Source organism: Ochlerotatus camptorhynchus, unplaced genomic scaffold (genome assembly GCF_037179485.1).
Source record: "Ochlerotatus camptorhynchus isolate MF236.1 unplaced genomic scaffold, CSIRO-AGI_Acam_v1.1 ptg000443l, whole genome shotgun sequence".
In the NCBI taxonomy this organism is placed as follows: Eukaryota; Metazoa; Arthropoda; class Insecta; order Diptera; family Culicidae; genus Ochlerotatus; species Ochlerotatus camptorhynchus.
In genome coordinates, this window is record NW_027040929.1 from 5,030,788 (window position 1) to 5,055,001 (window position 24,214).

Here is a 24,214-nt window from a genome sequence, read left to right on the forward strand (position 1 = left end):
TTGTATCTGATCTAGGAACGCAGAAGACAGGTCTAGTAAACCGTATGAAAAATAATTGTTAATCTCTGCGGGATACAGCGCACACGTGTTGTTTTGAAAGGAGACTGTGGGACTTCATGAATGGGTGCAATGGACTTGCACAATGGACAATGGGTGAATCATTGAAACTCTACTGCTTATACCCAATGTTCAGTAGTAAGGCACCTCTCGAGCTGTTCAAAGTCATCTTCAATCCAGGCTGGACCTCCGTACCTTAGTATCGATGTCGACACACTAGCCAGAAGACGCCTCTTGCTGCTGCTTGGACCAGAATTGTTTGGCATGATTCTGGCTATTGCGTTGATGACCGCCTTCTCGCAGGCATATTCGAAGTGGCTGTTAAAGTTTAGCCGGTCGTTGATCATCACTCCCAGATACTTCAGCACGCGCTTCAAAACAATGGTGTGCTCTCCAACGGTTATTTCTGCCCGCCGCACTGCTTTACAGTTACTGACCAACATCAGTTCTGTTTTGTGGTGGGCTATCTGCAGCTTCGCTCCTTGCATCCAGTTACCAATCGTATCTATCGTCTCGGCCGCCAGCATTTCCACTTCTTCCAGCGTCTCACCGGTTAACGTCAAGACGACGTCGTCCGCAAAGCCAACGATCTCAACTCCTTCAGGAAGCTTGAGCGTCAGCACGCCATTTCACATTCCGTTCCACAGCGTGGGACCTAGAATTGAGCCTTGTGGAACTCCCGCCGTGATTCTAAGCGATTTCTGCCCCGTGTCTGTCTCATAGAAATAATGCATCACTTCGATCTTTGATGACAAAGTATAGTTTGAAATCGTCAGCATAAGACAGCTTCAGGCAACGGATCGAAAAGTGAACGTCATTCAGATACAATAAAACTATGAACGGTCCCAGATGACTGCCTTGAGGTACACCAGAAGAAACAGCGAACGGTTGAGAAAAATGATCTCCAATCTTCACTGACATATGTCGACCAACCGTGAAAACCAAGTCGCTCTAGTTTGGCCACTGCAATCTCGTGATTGATTTTATCAAAAAAAGCAGAACAATTGGTGTAGATAGCATCCACTTGATGACCTCTTTCCATCTCGCGTATGATTGATGATGTGTATTGAACGAGATTTTAAGCGATCGACCTCTTCGGCATGAATCCGTGTTGTTCAGTCGCGATGTAACTAGAGTATGTGTGTTTTAAATAATCTAGCACCAATAGTTCAAAAAGTTTTGAGACTGCACATAAAGCAGCGATACCATGGTAGTTGGACACCAGCTGCTTATTGCTTTTTTTGAAGGCAGGGAAAACAAAAAAAATCCTTTTAGCAGTCGGGAAAGATCCCAGTATCCAAAGAGAGGTTGAAGATGGATGCTAAAGGTGCGGCCAGCACTCCAATACAGTTCTCAATAACCGCGGAAGGGATTCCGTCAGGGCCAGTGCTGAAAGAATTTTTCAAACGAAGACTCGCTCTACGAACATCATTAGTCGAGATAGGCGGATGCGGCTCAACAGAAGAAAATACGGGAACATCACTTACAGCAACGAAGACACTGCTGAATTGTGACATGAACCGGTCAGCGATTCCCGTATCCGTATCTGATTCTTCTTGATCCGCATTGTACATTGTAGAAGGTAAGCCCGATTTCTTCCGTTGATCGTTAACGAGATTCCAGAAGCTCTTGGGATTTGCTTTAAGTTCAGTTTGTAGATGGCGCTGTTGGGCTTAGTAAAGCTGTTTGTTGAGCCGCTTAGATTGTTTGTTAACGAGGTTGTACTTCTTCTTCGATGCATCCGTTCGAAGTTTACAAAATGTTTTCAAGGCAGCTCGTTTGGATGACTTCAGTCGCTTGAGTCGGTGGTTGATCCAAGGAAGGTTACTAGATATGGGTGGAGTTGTCATGGGTTCAAACTGGTCGATCGCATACGCGATAATATTCGAGAAAATAAACGAGGCAGCATTCGCGTCACGATCTCGGAGTTCATCGTCCCAGCTGAGGTTTTCGAAAAAGGTTGCCATTCCCTCGAAGTCAGTCCTACGGTAGTCATACGACATACGTTTTACTTTCTCGACTCTGTTAATCACTGTCCGAATTGTATCCACTGTCGATCACTCTTTCCGGAATTTGAACTGCCTCTCCGACAACCCATGTTCACTATCCGTGCATTTCGTCAGCCTGTTCAGGATAATCCTCTCCAAGAGCTTTTCGGCAGTATCCAGCAAGCATATTAGCCTATACGATGCAGGATCACCCGGTGGTTTTCCGGGCTGCGACAACAGCACAAGCTTTTGTACCTTCCACCTATCAGGGAACTGACCCTCGTCCAGACATTTCTGCAGCACCATCCTTAACATGTCCGGGAACGTCTGGATCGCCACCTTCAACGCGACACGACGTTGGGAATTCCATCCGGGCCGGGAGCTTTCTTCGCCTTCAACCCTTTCGCTGCTGCTAGGAGTTCCTCGTTGGAGACTTGTTCAACGTTGTCTCCATCTTCCTCGCCATATGGTGTAGGTGGTCAGGTTGTTGGGGCATTAGAGTGATGCAAAATTTAAAATTTTTGCTCCACAATACTTAAACGATTACAGTCGTTTCGATCGGATCCTGACTAACCTCTCAAAATTTGAACCCATTTGGTGAGAAACTGAGATGGCACAAACCATTTGAAGTTTGTATGGTAATTACTATGGTAAAACCAAGATTTTTGTTCATATCTTTCTAATAATTCACCATATCGAAATTTTCCCAGCTACAACTTTGCTGAAGGCCACTTTTTGATTAAATGCAAGGATCGAAAGTTATCAATGGTTCAATGCGCTGATGTCTTATGATCATGCTCAATCAACTGCTGAGCAGGCAACATTGGTGTTTCTGGGGCGTTGAATAGTACACAAAAATCATGGCTACTATGTCTTACTTACCTTACCAATCAGGCTAAGGCCTTGTTGTCCTCTGCTGTCCGAAGAAGTCGTCTCCACTCTACTCGATCCATGGCCACAGTTCGCCAGCCTCGTAGTCTGCGAAGGGTCCGCAGGTCACCTTCTACTTGGTCGATCCACCTTGCCCGCTGCGCGCCTCTTCTTCTTGTTCCTGTTGGGTCGCTTTCTAGAACCATTTTCACTGGGTCGTCGTGCGGCATTCTTACGACGTGCCCAGCCCACCGTAGTCGCCCAATTTTTGCAATGTGGACGATGGATGGTTCTCCCAGCAGCTGGTGCAATTCGTGGTTCATTCGCCTCCTCCACGTTCCGTCATCCATCTGCACTCCACCGTAGATGGTACGCAACACCTTCCGTTCGAAAACACCAAGGGCGCGTTGGTCCTCCACGAGCATAGTCCAGGTCTCGTGGCCGTAAAGGACCACCGGTCTAATCAGCGTCTTGTAGACAGTCAACTTCGTGCGGCGGCGAATTTTATTCGACCGGAGCGTCCTCCGGAGTCCAAAGTAGGCACGATTCCCTGCCATAATGCGTCTTTGAATTTCTCTGCTGGTATCATTTTCGGCGGTCACCAGTGAGCCCAAATACACGAACTCATCGACCACCTCGATTTCGTCACCGTCAATCTGAACTCGGGGTGGGAGGCTAACATTGTCTTCCCTAGAAACTCTTCCTTTCATGTATTTTGTCTTTGATGCGTTGATGGCAAGTCCAATCCGTCTAGCTTCAGCCTTCAGTCTGATGTACGTTTCCGCCATCATCTCAAAGTTCCGTGCCATAATGTCAATGTCATCGGCGAAACCAAGGAGCTGGATGGACTTCCTGAATATCGTGCCACTCGTGTCTATCCCAGCTCTTCTGATCACACCTTCTAACGCGATGTTGAACAGCAGACACGAAAGTCCATCACCCTGCCGTAACCCCCTTCGAGATTCAAAGGGACTCGAGAGTGTCCCCGATACTCGAACAACGCACGTCACTCGATCCATCGTCGCCTTGACCAATCGCGTCAGTTTATCCGGAAATCCGTACTCGTGCATAATCTGCCATAGCTGATCTCGATCGATTGTGTCGTATGCGGATTTGAAATCGATGAACAAATGATGTGTGGGCACGTTGTATTCGCGGCATTTCTGCAGAACCTGCCGAATCGCGAAAATTTGGTCCGTGGTAGCGCGGGCACCCATGAATCCCGCCTGGTATTGCCCCACGAACTCTCTTGCATATGGTGACAGACGGCGGCATAGAATTTGGGAGAGTACCTTGTAGGCGGCGCTCAGCAGTGTGATCGCGCGGTAGTTGCAGCAATCCAACTTGTCGCCCTTTTTGTAGATTGGGCATACGACACCTTCCATCCACTCCTCCGGTAATATCTCCTCCTCCCAAATCTTGGCAATTACCCAGTGCAGCGCTCTAGCCAGTGCTTCACCACCGTATTTCAATAGCTCACTTGGTAGTTGATCTACACCAGTTGCTTTGTTGTTCTTCAGCCGACCGATCTCCTCCTCAACTTCTTGAAGATCAGGGGCCGGTAGCCTGTCGTCTTCTGCGCGTGCTCCAAGGTCTGTTGCCGTGCCACCTTCGTTTTCTGCTGCTTCACCGTTGAGGTGCTCGTCATAGTACTGCTTCCACCTCTCAATCACCTCACACTCGTTCGTGAGAAGGTTACCGTGCAAGTCCTTGCACATATCGGCTTGCGGCACGTAGCCTTTGCGCGAACTATTTAGCTTCTCGTAGAACTTCCGTGTGTCGTTTACGCGGTACAGATTTTCCATCGCCTCGCGATCTCGATCTTCCTGCTGACGCTTCTTCCTTCGGAAAACCGAGTTTTGTCTGTTCCGCGCTTGTCTGTATCGCTCCACATTCAATCTCGTGCGGTGTTGCAGCATTCTCGCCCGTGCTGCATTCTTCTCCTCTACTAACAGTTTGCATTCGCCGTCAAACCAGTCATTTCTTAGGTCCGGGATTGCAGTACCTAGTGCCGCTACAGCAGTACTACCTATGGCTGAACGGATGTCCCTCCAGCCATCTTCAAGAGAAGCTGCGCCAAGCTGCTCTTCCGTGGGTAGTGCAACTTCCAGCTGCTGCGCGTAGTCCTGGGCAACTCCGGTGTCCCGTAGTTGCTCAATGTTGGGTCGTGGCGTTCGACTTCGACGTGTGTTATGCACCGTCGAGAGTTTTGAGCGCATGCATACTGCAACTAGGTAGTGGTCCGAATCTATGTTCGCACTGCGGTACGTGCGGACGTTGATAATGTCGGAGAAGAATTTCCCGTCGATTAGAACGTGATCGATTTGGTTTTCTGTGTGTTGGTCAGGTGATCTCCAGGTGGCTTTGTGGATATCCTTGCGGGGGAAAAAGGTACTTCGAACTACCATACCCCGGGAGGCTGCAAAGTTCACGCATCGTTGGCCGTTGTCGTTCGATACGGCATGCAGGCTGTTTGGCCCGATTGCCGGTCTATACATTGCCTCCCGTCCTACCTGAGCGTTCATGTCGCCGATGACGATTTTGACGTCCCGTTGCGAACAGCCGTCGTACACCTGCTCCAGCTGCGCATAGAACGCTTCTTTCTCGTCGTCGGGTCTCCCTTCGTGTGGGCAGTGCACGTTGATGATGCTGTAGTTGAAGAAACGGCCCTTAATCCTCAACTTGCACATCCTCGCGTTGATCGGCTACTATGTCACACTGTTGTAATACAGCTGCTTGATCATGTCATAAGTTTACCAATCTCTTAAATAATTGATAACTTTTTCCAGTCTCGTTTTACATAGAAACGATCTTGAGCAAAGTTGTAGCTGAGAAAATTTTCTATAACAATGGCTATCGAACTGTTTCGCAGCTCAATATGGAAAAAGATAAGAAGGCAATGAAGAAAAAGTTGAGATTTCCCATAGTTATTTACATGTAAACTTCAAATGGCTTGTGCAAAGTCTGTTTCTAACCAAATGAGTTGTAATTTTGGGAAACTAATTCGATTTGAAACCATTTAAGCACTGTGGAGCGAAAAAGTCAATTTTTGCATCAGTCTATTGGGGCATGCTATGAGAAAAGTCCCTCCACGATGACTTTCAGCTTGTTGGGACACATTTCAACCGGCCTCGTTGGACCTCTGATCTTCGCCATCGCGACTCAGTATGCGTTGCCCCAGGGGTTGGCATCAGCATCTCGGCACAGCTCCTTGAAACTGTTTGACTTGCTCGGCTTTATCTTTTGTTTTAGTGCAGCCTTCGCCGCTCGGAACACCACCCTGTGCTCCTCTCTGTCTGCTTCATTTCTTGCTCTCTGAACGCGCCTTCTGGCTAGAAGACAACTAGCACGGAGGGTGCTAACCAGGCTTAACTTTTCAATCCAATTAAATTCAACTGAGTTGATCATTTGACTTGCCTAGTCTAAACCCAGCTTCGATGAAGAGATGCTTATTGAATGCCTTAGTCTTCCACTAGCGCTCGCTTACTTTCATCCTCCGCATTTCCACCGGTGTCCGTTCGCTAATACTGTACCGGATCACCTAATGGTCACTATGGGTGTACTCTTCGCACACTCTCCAGTTCATGTATGTATGAATGTGTGTATGTATGTATGTAAGTTCGTATGAGTGTAACTCACTCAATTTTCAGAGAGATGGCTGGACCAATTTGAGTGGAGGAAGTTCCAGAAGATGTGTTTCTGATCTCCATAGATTGCTATTGATTTTTTTCCCGATCGAAATGATGGTTCCAAAGATATGAACAAAAATGTGATTTCCAGATTCCACTGGGGAATTTGCAAAAGATTGATATATCAAAAACTTATCATGCGACACCTCAAATCACATTACAATTTTACTTTAAGATCAATAGTGGACATATTCAGATCCAATGATTACAATTACCTCTTTCAGATGTACCGGGTCTCCCTGAGCTCAGTCGGTAAAGGCGCAGCTACAAAGCAAGACCATACTGGAGGTGGCTGGGTTCAATTCCCGGTCCGGTCCAGGCATTTTTTGGGTTGGAAAATTTCTCGACTTCCCTGGACTTTCCCGACTTCGACTAGAAGTATGATTGGACTTGCCACACAATTATACCAATGCAAAAATGGTACAGGCATCGAAAGCTCTCAATTAATAACTGTGGAAGTGCATCTAGAATACTTAGTTGAGAGCACGCAAAAAGCTGATTTGCGATATGCAATAAGCTTGAAATGTGAAGAAGAAGAAGAAGAAGATGTACCGGGTACTCTCGGGAAGTGGACAGATTCTGACATGCGCAGAAATGCATCGTGCGATACCTCAAACCACATGGAACTCAACATAATGATTAGTACAAGTATTGATATTGATTTTCCTTAACTTATAGCTTACCTGATCCTTTGAAAAAGTTCGTTATGGGTTCCCTTTGATTTTTTTCGATTTTTTTCCACATTTTTAAGATTTTTATTCAGGTACAAAACGGCGAAAATGGCCACTACGTTCAGCACAAAAACTGCATCCGGAGGTGGGTGTTCTTGAATAAAAAGATAAAACAAGATGGAAACACACTTTCCGTTTCATTCACTTTTTCACTGACAGTGACTACAAACAGCCAAAGTATAGACCGGCCAACGGGAGTTGACGTATCCAAACAAACAATCAAATCGTATGGAAAAGGTTCGTTTTGGATACAATATGGCAGCACATTGACAGGTCTTTAACTATGACCGTCTATAATAGTGACAGCCTGGGAGGGGGACGTGTCAAATCAGCCTACTGATCTTTCTTGCACACTTAGAAATAACTACTTTTACACGGGACGTAATCCATATTGGACGTACATCATAGAACGTAAACAAACATTTCATGTAAAATTAAGTGTTCTCAAACCGAAACATCAGCTAGTCGACGAAGAGAACGTTTGATTGAATTGATTTTCACGTTTCTTTCAACTGATTCTTATGTCAAAAGGCCGCTTACATGTGTCGGTCTCAGGGAACCGAAATTTACATGACTTTTTAGTAGTTTGTGTATGAAATAGATTCCAAACGTAAACAAACCCTGTAGGTTTCTTATGGCTTGTTTACGTTTGAAACCAGTTATGCGAGGTAGGTGACGATTGGTCGTATTTGACAGCCACCTCCCCCAGCGGCTCGTTTATGTGGTGGAATTAAAAACGTGCGAATTTCTAATGCGTGTTGCAAAATGCATCGCACGTAAAATTTGATTAATTTTAAAATTTTCCCTTGGTTTCAAAAGTCTGTAATTATCTGCGAAAAAACTTAAAAGTCTATAAATGTCTGTAACGAAAAAAATGTCTGTGAAAAAATTAAAGTCTGTAAATTCACAGACATGTCTGTAAATCTGGCATCTCTGCACCTGAAGGGCCACCGACAATAGTCCGTCACCGTCACCGTTACCGTCAGTGGCAACTGACAGCTTGGTTTGAGCCAACGCCATTCAGTTTAGCAATCCACAAACATGCGTTGCGCTCACTGTGAGCCAGTACTTAAACGCTGACGCTGTGCTAAATTTTGAAAATTTTCAACATTGACGCAGCTTAATGTTGCTGTTTTGTCACATCAGCGTAATTAGAAGCGTATGTTGTGTCGTGTTGCGTGTTGCTTTGAAAACATTGTGAGTAAGAATTTGCATTTGTAAGAAGGGCCAACCCGAATTCCCCAACAAATTCCAGTGTTTTTTTTTCAATAAAATACAACTAGTGAAATAGCTTGTAGCTATTGCAATGTTTTATATATCGTTTAACAATATTGTGCGAATACATGTTTGGCCAACACATTTCGGTTAACGTATGCAGATCGTGTCGCATTGTTGCCTCTTTGAAGGGCCACAGAGTTAATACATCTAAGAGGATCAACTAATGTACGCCATTCACCAGGTTCACTGACGTTCCCATCACCATCCCTCCTGGCTCTGGACAGCCGTTGATTGAAGTTGTCTTGAATTGGAGGTAGGTCAACACCTGGTTATGACCGGAGCAAGTTATTCTTAAGAGGAAATGCAGCACCCCCAACAATGAAATACGGCATCACTTCATTTGAGCCTGGTAGCTTGCCCGGTGCTGGAAAATCAAACTCGCCATTCACCAATCGCCTCCCAAATTCAGAATGTTCGAACTTTTTTTTTTTTAAATATTAAATCTTCTACCAAAACAAATGATTAAAACGAGATTATGCTACTGTCAAAACGCAACGCGTGACGCATGATTGTGCGCAAGCGCTGCGTCAATGCGTCCGTCGCTGACGCTGACGCTGACGCTGACGCTGACGCTGACGCTGACGCTGACGCTGACGCTGACGCTGACGCTTACGCTGACGCTTACGCTGACGAACTATTGTGGGTGGCCCTTGACTGTAGAAACAGTAATCAAAGGGTGTGTACTAATTGGTTTTTATTGAGTAAACCTATAACAGGTGTAGATTGGATTTCTAAAAGAACTAGTTTTGCATTTTATGGGTGTACAGTGGGTTTTTATTATAGGGGTTTAACGTACCGGTACTGAACTGCTGCCGTTGATTCTGCTCTGCCGAATGACTACGAGCCGGATGTGCGAACGCTCGCCGATGTTGCTACGAACAACGGGCTTTACGTCAGGTGACTCAAGCCTGACAGGGATAGTTTTATCGAGGTTTCAAAGCATTCTACAAGTCTAAATCATTGTCTACGGAACCCTCATAAAACCAAAAATGTTACCTGTGTGGTGCTTGAAATAGTTTGCTTGTGGATCGGTCAACAGATCGACTTGACTAAATGGTGAAATCTGCGGCCTCCAGGCGTCCAGCCTCGTTGACAATAATCACCAGAGTCCAGGAAAGGCTGAAGTGACTCTGCTGAGAGGGGTCCTCTTTTGCTTTTGGAGCCGTCTTGAACCGAGGAATGCACTCTTTGGCAATTTTGACTTCGCAAGGCTAGAGCGAAATGGTGTCCTTTACTTTTAGCATCAGTAGCCACTAAGGACCACTACCCTAGCAGCACACATGTCACTGAACAATTGTGGTTACTTGTGTGCCACTTATTCCAGTCACAATCAAGTTGCAGCAGCTTATTTCGATCGAAGTGTGCTGCTTGGGTAGGACATTATCGATTGGTTCACAAAATGGAACCACAAAAAAAGGTTCTGATTGAACAGATATGTATACCGGTGGTTCTACCCCTCACTTCACTTTACTTTAAGGACACTTAGTTTTAACGATCCGAAGCACACGAATGTCAGAAACTGATTGAGGAATGGTGATATTCCTTCCCGCTTTTCTCATCCCATTCCTCTTCTCGTGAGACACTTTCTTCTCTGCCACCAGAGGGAAACTAGAGCTATGGGTAGACAGCTACCACCACGAACAGCGAGCTTGTGGTATAGAGAGCTACCATAGGTAGTAGGCAGATGCCACAACGAACAGCAAATTTGTGGCACGGATGGTCATTGCACCAAGTCGGCTGGTACGGTCACCCCCAGTGAAGAAACTTATGCAATTAACCGATATTGGACTTCAAAACTTTGATAAAGCATCTAGTGGGGTAGCGAACCAAAAATAGAGGTCATCAGAGAAGGTAAAGAAAACTTTGGAGAAGTACATGAACGTTTTAGAAACGCCAAGCAGAGCTATAGAGACTTTAATTTTGCTTCAGAACTACAGAAAGTTTCTGGATACTTAGAAGAAAATTAGTAAACTTAGGGTAATGTCAGGTAATTTTAAAGTATCCCAGGAATTCGCAGAAAGACTATCAGCACTCAGAGATGCCCATCAAAGCTTCAGGTAAAGCCAACTTTCCTACCAGACTCTGAACATTATGATATGTGTAGCAGTGTTGCGGGTAATGGGGACATTTTCAAGGACATGCTCAAATCTACGTCATTCGTTTTTTCTAATTTCTTAGTTAGGTACAGGGGGAATTCGGTCAAAATAGGCCACTAACTCTAACGCAAACAATTGGAACTTGATGGAATCAAGTAGAAATCTGCTCAAATATGAGTGACATTCACTCATATTAAAGGGATATTTTTCTCAGTTCATATTATTTTCCACCAAAATGCGTGAAATCCTACTCAATCATAAGTTGGTCACATCGGCCGTGTTCATGTCGCTTTGTCGGCGGAGTTTTGTCGATTCCCTTTTCTAATACATTTTGTGATCTCCAAAAAATGACCAAACTCAATCGAAGTACATATTATTCCAAAAATAAGTTTAGTTCGTTCGCAGGTACCATTCACATTACTCCCGTCTTCTAAAAAATCATCACCTTCAAAATGGCTCAGTACCATTGCTCAACGTAACGAAGTATGTATGTAGTAGGTCTCCGCCCTCTCGGGGACCGCATATCGGAGGCAGGTGCCACTCGGATCCCTCGGTTTTTTTTCGGGCTGTTATTTCTTTCCACCTACCTCCTGATAACCGGTCGGTGGTATGTTGCTGGTCATTCGGCTGTAATTTAGATGCTACTAATTTGATTGTCTACTCGTATCCGTCGAACGAACCAACGAGGAATTGTTTAACGCTTTCATTGCCTGAGCTCGTTAGGTTAAAATTCTCCTCTCCACCGGGTGATGATGAGCGAAAATTATAGACCTTGGAGGACTACCTAATCCAACCTTTTCATTTTTTGTTAGCTCCGTTAAGGACGAAACTGATCGGACCGTCCTGGTTGAGGCCATCATTCTTTAGAAATTCATCCATCCGGATGTGGGAATCATTTATTTCTCGCATATTAGCACCTTCTAAATTGCAACATGATTGATTCCGACCCAGAGATCAACATCCCGACATGTGTTGGATGGCTTCTTTCGCCCTTTTTTTTAAATCGCTTGATGATTTGTGCACTGATGGACGATCGATTTGATGTATGGAAAGCGGGCCCGTTCGTGACGCTTATTGATGGTTGCAATTTTGAAACACACTTCTACCGTGGCTTGCCGACGACGATGACGACGACGACGAGGATGACGACTGATGATGGTGATTACCATTTTCTTTTTGGTTCGAGAACGATGTTTTGGTAATAGACTCTCGCTCCATTCGGGATGGAATTAATTACAGGGCGTTCTGGGGGCGCCAAACAGTCAGATGGTTGTCGGATTGTCGGATGGTGTTGTGGAGTGCGTGTTCAAATTTTCGGTAGAAGGTGAAATCTAAATGTTGACGATGTTGATCCGTTTTTTGTGAAGACATGTTATGATTGCGATTATCAAGTGTTGAAGAATGTTCCCAAATATTTAAAATAAATTGTCATAAATCACATAGCATTGCATTGTGCAAGTCAGCAAAAATGTATTTAAATATTTCAACTATTGAATGAAATCACTAATCTTGCTTACAACTTGAAAGGAATATTCTAACTAAGTTTACTTATTTGTGAAAAATAAATCATGGCTTGTTGCCCGATCGTTTTGGTCACATATTGATTAGAAGCTTTTTACAATATATTCAAACAGTTACTTTAAAGCTTAAAGCAAAAACGGTGAATATACATTCGTGAATAAAGTTTTGAAGCATCGTAGACCAGCAGTGGAATGGTACAACACGGCTTGATAGCTAAACAAATCCAATCCACATGACTAATCTTCAGCTTTAACGGTATCCACGTCATTACTGCCAGTAGCACTCACCAGAGTGATCTAAAAAATAACATAGTATGTGAAAAATAGTAACCTCACAATAAATCTCAAGAAAAACACATTTTTATCCGCAGCCTGGTTACAATCATTCGCCTTAGTAATCACATTGTAAACAACATCAAATATTTCAAATACGCCTGGAGATGGGCAGCCATCTACAAGTCTTTTGAAACATTCTCGGGATTCTTCGAATTCTCTGAAAAACAAAAACTTTAACCGTTGAATGAAATAGCAACATGTTTACGACTTACCGAAATTCTTGCTCACCAAACCTCAAAATGGGTGTATTACTAGTTATATTCGATAACCCACACACACTCAAACCATTATTAATGCAGAACATCATACAGGCACCGAACTCCGGTGTTTGCATGTCTATAAATATAAACGTTCAGCAGTAGCCAAAATTTATTTAATTCGTTGTCACTACCCAGTACCTAAAAACATTTGACCATCATTCTGACACAGCAGATCCAAAACGCCGTAAGCTATTTCCGTTATCATTTCTTTCACCTGTTCGGTATCGTTAATAGTGCACTTAGCCATCGCTTCAAACCCATCATCTAGACAACTCATCGATTCGTTAAACGTGGGACAATATCTACAAAACAGAAACATGTTCACAGATCGTTTCGCTACAATTGTTTGGCACTACTTGATGAAAACTGCTTGCTTGTTGATTCTTTGTTCAGAAGCGTCATATCGGACTGAAGCTCTGTCAAATTAAATCTATCTCGTACGCAAGATTCCATCGGTTCAATTGATACCATCAACTGACGATATCCAGCATCAGATCCAGTATTTTCAATACATGATTGTTGAAAACGTAACATAATTGCAACAAGTTGTGGAGACATGTCTTGATTAGCTGATGACAAATTGAGGTGATGCAAATTAAAATGTACTCAAAATTCAATTACTTCCATATTTACCTCCAATGAATGCTGCCGCAGAAAGGATCAATATCAGCTTATTAGCACTCATTGTGAAGTTTCCGCGAGAAACTGTTACTGCAATGCGCGAATATTTAACAAGAAATGAAGCGATTAGAAGCGTGACGCATCCTATTAATCAACACAGATGGATTGTGTGTTGTTTTTATTTTTATAGTCGGATGCATCCTCTTCTTTGTAAAATATTTTAACTGATAAGGACGAGCTAGTTCTAGAAGACCACATTTGATAAGTGGAAACGCTCCTATAGTCAGTATGTTAGAAGCGTTAAGTTCCTATACTTGTGCATGGAAACTCAATACACAACTATAGGAACCTAACGCTTCTAAGCCAGGTAAAGCAGGTGCATAAGAACGCTCGTCAACGGTTGCTGGGCTCTGCCAGACGATCGGCGACTTGCGATATCTGTGCATCTGAACTCCGATTCTTACCTCCACGCGGTGCTCGGTGGGGTTGCTGGCTATGATGTCCGAAGGTTTTGAGTGTGTGCAGGATAGGACCAAGTCATGTCTTAGGCCAATCCGATTACCGTGCTCAGCCCTTCTGGCGGCAGTCAGTTGTCTACCGGACTTTAAACAATTGTAGATAGTGGATTTCGTGTGGCTAAAGTTTGTTCAGGATGAATACATTCTGTAGGTAGAGTGTATAGACCTACTTCTAGCGTCCACGTTTGAAGCAACGGAGCGATTCGGGCTGGCTGATGGAACCTCCCGTCTTAAGTGTTTCCGTTCGGTGTGACAGGGGAGAGGCACTGTCCTATATTTTTTCTCCAAAGGTTTGCATTGGGAACAGACTCCGGCGGCTTATGCCCGAGTGGGTCTCTCCCGTACGAAATAGTTGATAGTCGACGGACCTTGGCGAAAAATTAACGCAGCGGGACGATTGTTCTCCTCATGGAGGCAATCGATGGAGGGAAGAATGTAGTATGGAACCATCTCGATGTGGCTTCAGCGGTTCAGCGTTCTGCTGGGCATACTGCCCGTACAGATCGGGGTGGTTCGCGCTACGTTTTAGAGGTCAGTGATCCTGCTGATGCTGAAAAGCTGGAGCAGATCACTGAACTAAGTGGAGGGTTCAAGGTTCGGGTGGGTGCATACCCTACCTTGAACAAAATTCGTTGCGTGATATCAAGTGTAGATATCATCAGCGAATCGGAGCAGGTTCTGAAGGAGCATTTTGCTACACAAGGTGTAGTAGATGTCCACAGAATTTGCAAGGGTAGTGGCGAGGGGAAAGTTAACACCTCATCCGTTATGTTAACTTTCGAGGGGACCAGCTTTCCGGAAACGGTTAAGTTGGGTCTTCTCAGCATTAGGACCCGAGTGTACTACGCCTTGCCCTTGCAGTGTTACAACTGCTATGGGTATGGGCATGGTCGCGCGGGTTGCAAGAACTAGACCAGGTGCAGGGTCTGTTCAGGGGTTCATCCGGTTGCTGAGAAATGTGGAGCAAAGGCCTTCTGCTCCAATTGTCGAGGCAATCATCAGCCGACTAACCGTAGGTGCCCTACCTACGTGAAGGAAGCTGATATCCTAAGGATTAAAACCAGCCTTGGTGTCTCCTTTGGGGATGCCAAGAAGGATTATAGTGACGAGCAAAGTGGAAAGTCCTACGCAGCGGTTGCTGCTAGGACGGCACCTGTTGACTCTGGTAAGGGTCAGCAGGTGCCTTTTTTACCTTTGAGAAGAAGAAGAAGAAGACCAAGCGAAATCGAACCCTCAGGGCAAGGGAACAGATGGAGCTTTATCAGCTAAGGGTGCAAAGACCGGTAAAAAGGGGACTACCCAGTGCAAGAGTACTGGGGTGGTGCTAGTCCACCTGCCGGTCTTACGCGAGATGCTGCCAAGAGTGGAAAAGCTACTGGTAGGGAGGCAAAGTGCTAACCCAAGAGGTTGGCACCGACCCCTTGCCTGATGCCGAAACACCAACCAATAAAGACAAACAGCTCCTGGAAAAGTTGGTGGAATGTCTGCGTATGGCGGTCGTCAAAGACTCGCCTTGAGATGGAATGTGCTTCCCTTGTTGGACAACTCGAAAGAGTTGGCGTTAACTTCGACTCCGATGAGAGCGAGGTTACTGCACCCGTGACCCGTAGGAAACGGAAGTAGACCGCCGGCCTCGAGGACACTCATGGCCTGAAAAGCCGTAAAAAAGGAGAAAACGTAGCACCTTCTCCCCCTATGGACTCGGTATCGGAGCGCGAAAGCGATGCTGTTACCGATAAAAGTAGTTACCATGTCTGATGTCCCACAACAGAATGGTAAAGAGCCATCGAATGTAATACTGCAATGGAATGTCCATGGGTTGCGATCAATGTTATCTGAGATCCAGCTATTGACAAAGAAACTGAACCCTTGTGTCATCGCTCTCCAAGAAACGATGGCCAAGGTAGCAGATCTACCTCCAAACTATCTCAGTGGTAAATATAAGTGGTATATTAAGCCTCACATTAATGCCTACATCCACGGCTCTGGATTGGCTATTAGAGAAGATATACCACATAAGGTAGAGCAGTTGAATACTGACTGGAGGCCACCGCGGTCACCATTCAGTTTCCGTATAAGCTAACTGTTGTTGGCTTATACATGGCTCCGAGGAATAGGTTTGGCAAAGAAGTGAACGTCATCGGCAAACTGCAAGATCTCATCTTGCAGCTGCCTGTCTTTTATGTGATAGTGGGCGATCTGAATGCGCATCACCCCTCTTGGGGATCACATAAGACTGACGTTCGTGGTGAGAGGTTGTTCAGTGCTGAACGATAGCAGACCGACTCGGTTCGATCTCACCACCGGGGTAGAGTTCGTGATTGATCTGGCCATAGCCTCTTGAGATGTAGCCAGCCAGTTTATCTGGCGGGTTGACGATGACTTACACGGAAGTGATCATTTCCCTATTTCATTGTCACAGGCCGTAGACCTCCCGTCTACTGTGACAAGACTTAGATGGAACCTTGAGAAGGCAGATTGGAACAGCTTTGGCAAAGAAGTCTGTCGCCAACTGCCTGATGACACGATATGAGACCAGGTGACTGTACCCAAATCTTGAGTAATGCCGCTCATCGTCACATCCCAAAGGCTGGAGGGAGGGGAGGTATGAAAACTGTCCCTTGGTGGGGGACAGAAGTTCATACGGCGATTAAGGCTAGACGTAAATGTCTAAGGGCGCTGCGTAGGTTGCAGCTTGATGATCCTTCTAGGGCCGATAGATTGAGGGAGTTTCAGCTTGCTCGATCTAAATCTAGAAGCGTAATCAAAGCTGCAAAGCAGGATACATGGTCTGCTTTCACCGCGGACATATCGGAAACCACTAGCTCTGGTGAGCTATGGCGAAAGGTAAAGTCTGTCGGTGGTAAGAATAGACATGCTGAGAGGGTGATTAAGTTGAATGATGATTACACGAAAGATCCAGGACTTATCAGTGAGGCCTTTGCTGATCAATTTGCCAATGTGTCGGCAAACAGCAATCACAGTGATGAGTTCCTGCGTGTAAAGTCATTGGCTGAGGGGGAGTACCGCTACTCCCGTGACAGGCAGTGTAGTCTTGTTAAAGACTACAATAGGGTATTCGAACTTGAAGAGCTCAACTGGGCCCTGCACCGCGGCATTGGTAAGGCTGCGGGTCCTGACGACATTGGGTATCCCTTGCTTAGGAGATTACCTCTTGTCGGCCGATTGGCTCTTCTTGACACTATGAACGAAGTTTGGTTTTCTGGCCAGATTCCGGACGAGTGGAAAGAAGGGTTGGTTATTTCTATTCCCAAATCTGGGAAGAATAAAACCCTAACAGATGGCTGAGCTGCATGGGAAAAACACTCGAGCAGATGGTTAACCGTCGTCTGTCAACTGAGTTAGAGAGGCAAGGACGAATCCACCCACAGTAACACGCATTTCGATGCGGCTATGGATCGGAGACGTTCTTCTCTGAGCTCAATCATTTATTGAACAAGGCCTCGTCGGAAGATTTGCATGTAGATGTAGTCTCCCTCGATTTGTCCAAGGCATACGATATGGCATAGAAGCTTCCTATCTTGACTTCCCTCAAGAGCTGGGACTTCCAAGGATTTATGTTTAACTACGTAGAAAACTTTCTACAGAACCGTAGGTTCCGAGTATTGAACGCTGGCGCAACCTCTTCCTCGAGGTTGCTGGAGAATGGCATCCCGCAAGGGTCTGTCCTCTCGGTTACACTGTTTCTCATTGCGATGAACTCAGTGTTTGAACGCATTCCTATGGAAGTATACATTATTATATACGCCGATGATATTACCCTTATCGTGTTAGGTAAATACGGTAGGGTGGTTAGGCACAAAATGCAGGATGCAGTGCAGTCTGTCGTTGACTGGGCAGATAGTGTTGGGTTTGTGATTTCCCCAGAAATGTCCAAACTGTTGCACAGCTGCTTTGGTCATCATCACAGACCGAGTCTGCGATTTGTTAGTATCGGTGAGCATGCGGCCAAGGCCGTGCGAGAGACGATACTGCTTGGTGTGACTATTGATAACAAACTCCGATTTGTTAAGCACGCCAAGTTGGTGAAGGATAACGTCAACAACAAGTTGAATATCCTTCGGACCGTAAATGGTCGCTTCTCTGAAGCCTCTCGTAGTACATTGACCAAGGTTGCTAGGGCTCTGGTTGTCCCTAGGATCCTTTACGGGGCGGAACTGTGGAGCAGGGGTGGTGTCTCCCTGATCAAGATTCTGGAACCTAAGTACAATGAGGCGTACAGAATTTGTAGCGGAGCGCTGAGGTCTTCACCGATAGCTTCTCTGTTGGTGGTTATTAGAAAGGAATCCCATTCTCAATGACAGGCCCACGGTTGCAAGGGCGAGAGAATGCTGGAGCGACTTGACGGGAGTAGATTTTCCCACGTTAGCCCAGCGAACTAGGCTGTGGCAACGGGCATGGGATGCTACTGCCCCAAAATTTGATTGGAGGGTTAAAGCTATGTGCGGGGCGCGGGCCAGCTATGATGTGGCGAAAGCTGCATTTAGAGAGGTCGCTGCCTCATACGAGGGAAGGCCCATGCTATTTACGGACGGTTCATTAATCGAAGAGGAAGTTGGTTATGGTGTGTCTGGGGAGGACATAAGCCGCTGCGGCCGGTTACCCAGTCTCTGTGGTATCTTCTCAGCTAAGGCCTATGCTCTCCTGCAAGCTTGTAGGCTAGCAAATGGGTCTCGGGCCGTTGTATTCTCTGACTCTGCGAGTTGTCTCTCTGCCCTTGAGCATGGGCAGGTCGGACACCCGTGGCTGTTGGAGGTGCAGCGGTACGCTAACATAACCTTTGTATGGGTACCTGGACACGCAGGTATACCAGGGAATGAGGCTGCTGATAAACTAGCTAACCAAGGTCGTCTTGCTCAGCTAGAGGCCACTCCGGTGCCCTATAGTGACGCTACCCGCTTGGTGAAGCAGACCTCGCGATACGCATGGAATGTGTGTTGGCATAACAACCGTCATGCATTCCTGCGTAGAATCAAGAATACTACACAAGAGTGGAAGGATGCACCTAATTCTCGAGATCAGAAAGTTCTGACTCGGCTGAGGATTGGTCATGCACGGCTCACTCATGGACCTCGTTTAAGCGGCAGTGTGGCCTACTGCCAGGGATGCGGTGCGGTTTTAGATGTAAATCATCTATTGATGGAGTGCCCGGCAAGAACACAATTGAGGGAAGAAATGGGTGTCGTTGGTTCAATCCGTGAGGTATTGTTCAACGACAGGAGTACAGAACAAACTGTACTCAATTTCTTGCGGGTGGTTGACTTATACGATATGATATAAGCATACGTAAGTTGAAGTGGCATTGGAAAGAAAAAGACTTGTATAGTCACTCCACTTCATTCGACAAGAAGCAGTCTTTAAGGTCCTAAAGACCATGGTGTGTGAAGGAGGATGACCCAATGGGGGATGATGAAACAGCTGCAGTTGGAAACCCGTCTCGAATGAACTAAATTCTCCTCTACCAGGGGAACAGTTTAAAGAGACGTTAATAAACTTAGCCTCAGCTAACGCTTCTAACGTACCGCAACTATAGGAGCGTTTACCCTAGCGATAGTAATGATCGTACTTTCTGTGTCAAACAATGTCGACAAGAAGTGCAGCTTGTTTTATTGAAAATTCAATAAAACTTTAGAACAAGTGCTAGTAGGATATATAAACCATTCTTATCAAATGACTCGAGCAATCTCCCCAAAACATCTCATCCCTCATTCAACGATTCAAATTCCATCTTATATTTTTATTCAGCTCTTTTTTATTTATTTATTAGATAAGCCTTAATTGAATAAACTTTACAGAGCCGAGGAATCTTGTTCGCTATACAATACATCTTAAAACTATACTCGAAAGGTACAACACAATACACACTTTATCTTTAGCCTTCTCCATCAGAACGGGAGCCGCTTCCAGTGGTTTCATTGTATGGCAGTATCGCCAACGGGAGCCAGAGCGCTTCCACTGCAGCAATGATCGCAAAACTTGTTCATTACTCACACACTCATCACGAAACGGTTGCTTTCCAAAAATGACGATGCATCGACCGAAAGAACTGCTGATGAAGAACAATGAGGTGTGATCATCAGAAATTCAGTGCCAACATTTCAAAGGGGCGTAATTGCATTTGTAAACAACGGCTTTAGTCATCGATTTCTCGCGAGTGAAAGCACACTCATGAAAAATGAATAACACCAGCATGCAGAGGTATGTTTCCTGTATCAGCTAGCATTTGTAATTTGAAGGGGTGGGTTTTCATTTGCGAGAAATCGACGTCTAAAGCCATTGTTTACAAAAGCAATTACGCCCCTTTGAAATGTTGGCACTGAATTATTGAAGAATAAAATTCTGATGCCCGGAGGGAACTCCAAAACAGTTAGGTATCGTTACATGGCACATATTTTAAGCAAGGTTGCAAATACTCATTTCAGCTAAAATAATGTTTTTCGGAATAATAAAACCAAAAGATGGTATGATGGCATGTTTTACTTGTAACTTACAAGAAGAGGTTACAAAGTATGCGTTGGAAACATAAAACCTGTAATTTTTGCTTTCTATGAGTCACAATCAGCGATTTTCTGATCGCTGAGTGAGTGAGTGAGTGAGTGAGTGAGTGAGTGAGTGAGTTTGTGAAAAATCGCTGATTGTGACTCTCATGAAGTGCAATAAACAGGTTTAATATGTCAAACACATTCTTTGCAACCTCTTCTTGTATCCTACCAATTCAAAATTTGATCATGGCATCTAATTATTTCATAATTTAGAAAAACATTGTTTTAGCTGAAATGAGTATTTACAACCTTGATTTTAAGAAATCCAGTAACACATGAAATAATTCTCAGCTTAACTTTTTGTATGAAATCATTCCAGCATAGAAGTAAATGAGTTTTTTTTTCACTCCAAGCTCATTGAGTCCAGCTGCCTTGTTGCAATTAATCGATCGAAGAAGGAAGCCACCGAGAGGGATAGATAACCACTTTACTCTTTTTAACCCCCCTCCCACAACTCTTCATCGTCGGCACTTGAATCCGGATCATGGAACTGCCCGGGGATGTTGCTGCCCGCTATGGACCGGAATCTCCGGAAAAGGCAGCTACCGATCGATACTGCCGGGCTGGTAAATATTTGCACAGGAGGTGTGCAGTGAAGCTCTTTGTTTCGCCGTTGTTGGTCGGTCGGTCGGTCGCCATGCCAAGAGGCCATATTGAATGGGGCAAAAATTCAATAACTTCCACCGTCGGCAACGTGTGTTGATTTTCCAACGAGATGGGCAAACGACGGTGTCTAATGTGTTTGATTTGGCTTCCAGTGATTATTGTCTCCGGATGTTCGATGTGCCTTCAGCTGCTAAGAAGGAAAGGAAAGGAAAGGTAAGAATGATTTTGTTATTATTAAAAACAAATTTCAAGATTTAATTTAGCAGAAAACAATGCTTCTGTTTGCTCACCAGGACCAGGGAAGGAGGGCGGTGTAGGGGTTTGGGTGAACTTAAGTGATCCTTCTAATTGCCGGAAAGGTGTGTTTACTTTAGTGTTTCGTTCGTTGAAACTTTGAGCCGAGAACGTATCGGTTCGTCGAAAAAGGATTATGTTTCACGTGTGGGGAACATGTTTTCGATGAACGTTGGCAAATTTGAAAGTTCGAAAGAAATGGTGTCACGTATCTCCGTCACTCCGTCCGGTTCAAGTGTTTGACCTATAAATCCAGGTTGTATTCAAAATGGTGTGAAGATTTCTTTTTATTTTCGAAATTGAAATCTCCTAGCTGTAAATATCAATCAGAATCCTTCAAATGCTGCTCACATACAAAGTATGTATGTACTCATTGCCAATTCAGTGTTCTTACAGGCGGATGCATTCATCGCGCATTCGCACGTGTGTAGTTCCATCCATCCATCGAAATGCACTTGTTCTTTTGTCTGACTCTGAGCGCGTTTCCATTGGCTGTGGAGCATATCGAGAAATAATAATCAGGAAAAAATCCATTCTCGCGTTGAAGTACGTGTTGCCGTTCGTTCCACAGTCTCCATATCGTACGGTGGAAGCGCACCGCAGTCAGTCAATCATTCTTCGTTCAGGTGAAACGTGAAGAAATCAGACTCACACCCACCCACTTGCGAGGAGAGCACTCTGGAGGTCCCTCAGCTGAACTCATTCGGATGATGGTGATGATGATGATGCTCATGAAAATGGAAGGAAATGTGCTTTCAAGCCATTGCGATGTGATTATGGCGGTGCAATCGACTCGTTGCAGAAATGATGAAGGTGGCGTTGCTCTTTTATGAAGAAGCTCAATTTCCTGGGTGCGCTCGATGGCTCCTCAGCGTGAAATTAAATCTAATTGATGGATTGCAGGGTGTCGAGATGAATGGTTAAATAGTATGATTTTGTTCGAGTAAACTGATTTTTTCTGATTAACATTGTCGAAGTGGCATACATTGCGTAGTTCTTAAAATATTTGTATGACATTTTTTCATGAAGGTGTATTTCGTAGACTGCTTTCAACTGGTTAACAAATTTGAAGGATATTTTTCGACACAGTAGTCAAACAGCACTGCCATTATTAATTAAAGTAAATCACTCTGAATCCCCTTTTTTATTCAGAGCTGACTTCCAAACTGAGAACAAATCAAAAAAATTGTACCCATGCTCTGTCCCAATTGATTACGGCGCATGTTAATCAGTCAGTTCAGCACAGACAACGATTCCTTCTCCACTATCAAAACAAAACAAACCATTTCACAATCCATTCGTGCTGATAAAAACGTTTGCAACTCGCTTGTAATTGCTTCACTTAATTTCAAGTGGTTGGGTTTTGCAGTCACAGTTCCTCGAGCAAACTTCACCATGAGTGTCAATAAGCTGATTGTGCTTCTTTCTGTGGCATATTTTATTGGAGGTAAATATCTCCAAATTAGAGGTTTAGTACATTTTAATTTACATAATTTAAATTGAAATCAGCTGCCCAGGGGTTGCCACAAGAATCAGTGGCAATAATGATGCAATTCCAACAGACATGTATCGATACAAGTGGATTCGATGAGGGATATCGACAGCTCCTGGTATCACTAGAACCGGCAAAATCCTGCTTACTGAATCGTCTGAATGTGCAACAACTCCAGTTAGATATGAAGCTAGTGGTCAGCGGATCAAGGAAGCAATTTTTCGACAAGTTAGCGCCATTGGATTGCGGCAAATTGATCAATGAACAAGTTTTTTGTTTTGCAGGTATTGTCCTCAGCTACACGAATCGTTGAGCTGTTTTGAAGATGCATTTGAAGGTGTGGCCAAGTGCGCTGGTAATGATACTGATCAGGTGATGGTGCTTATAAAGGAGATGAGCCATGGTTTTTTGGATGTGCTGTGTCGAAACGATGGTCAAATGTTCTTTGGTACAGTGCAGAGAAAATATTTAATGATATTTTGGTAAATACTGAATGTTGAAATTTACAGACATTCAAAAGCCGGAAATCGGAGCGTGCATTGGAGAAGTCGTAGAAAATAGTCAAGACTGTGAGGTGTCGAACATAACTAGTAAGACACCTATAACAGGATTCGGTGAGCAGCAGTGTCGGTGAGTCGTGAACCTGTTATTATTTTGGAGAATGGGTTTGCAATAAAACTTTGTTTTTTTTTTCTTTTTCAGAGAGTTTGAAGAATCCCGAGAATGCTTGAAAGGAAAAGTAGAAGACTGCCAAGTTCCAGGTGTATTTGATGTTTTTGACGTAGTATACAGTACGATATCGAAGGCGAACGACTGCAACCAGGTTTGTTTGACATTTTTATTTGATTTAGTGATTTATTTTTACGTTTATTATTTCATTTCCAGTATACTATAGTAAACGAAATCACTAGCAATGAGGTTGATGGTATTTAATCTGAATAGTAGCCATAAGGATTTTCGCATATTTTTTTTTTTCAAATTCAAATAATCATGACATAAATGCTGGATTTATTCACACCCTATTCAAATGTGTCTGGAATATAGTGTGACTTTGACGAGCAATTGAAAATAAAACAGTTATTGGTAAAAAATATGGCTTTCAGAGAGCCACCCAAAGTACAGAAAATTTCAATAAAATTTACTTACCTTACCAATCAGGCTAAGGCCTTGTTGTCCTCTGCTGTCCGAAGAAGTCGTCTCCACTCTACTCGATCCATGGCCACAGTTCACCAGCCTCGTAGTCTGCGAAGGGTCCGCAGGTCACCTTCTACTTGGTCGATCCACCTTGCCCGCTG

General features: G+C 44.5%; 1 protein-coding gene and 1 pseudogene across 1 annotated transcript; one reads left to right on the top strand and one right to left on the bottom strand.

Annotated features, from left to right (window-relative positions):
* Window positions 1-12,167: 12,167 nt before the first annotated feature.
* Window positions 12,168-13,543, bottom strand: LOC135711918 (uncharacterized; annotated as a pseudogene).
* A 9,250-nt stretch (window positions 13,544-22,793) lies between these two features.
* Window positions 22,794-23,926, top strand: LOC135711919 (27 kDa glycoprotein-like). The gene is made up of 6 exons (XM_065234896.1): window positions 22,794-22,874; window positions 22,937-23,147; window positions 23,204-23,367; window positions 23,429-23,549; window positions 23,622-23,742; window positions 23,805-23,926. The coding sequence occupies exons 1-6, from the start codon at window positions 22,823-22,825 to the stop codon at window positions 23,850-23,852; spliced, it is 717 nt and encodes a 238-aa protein (XP_065090968.1). The 5' UTR covers window positions 22,794-22,822; the 3' UTR covers window positions 23,853-23,926.
* Window positions 23,927-24,214: the final 288 nt, after the last annotated feature.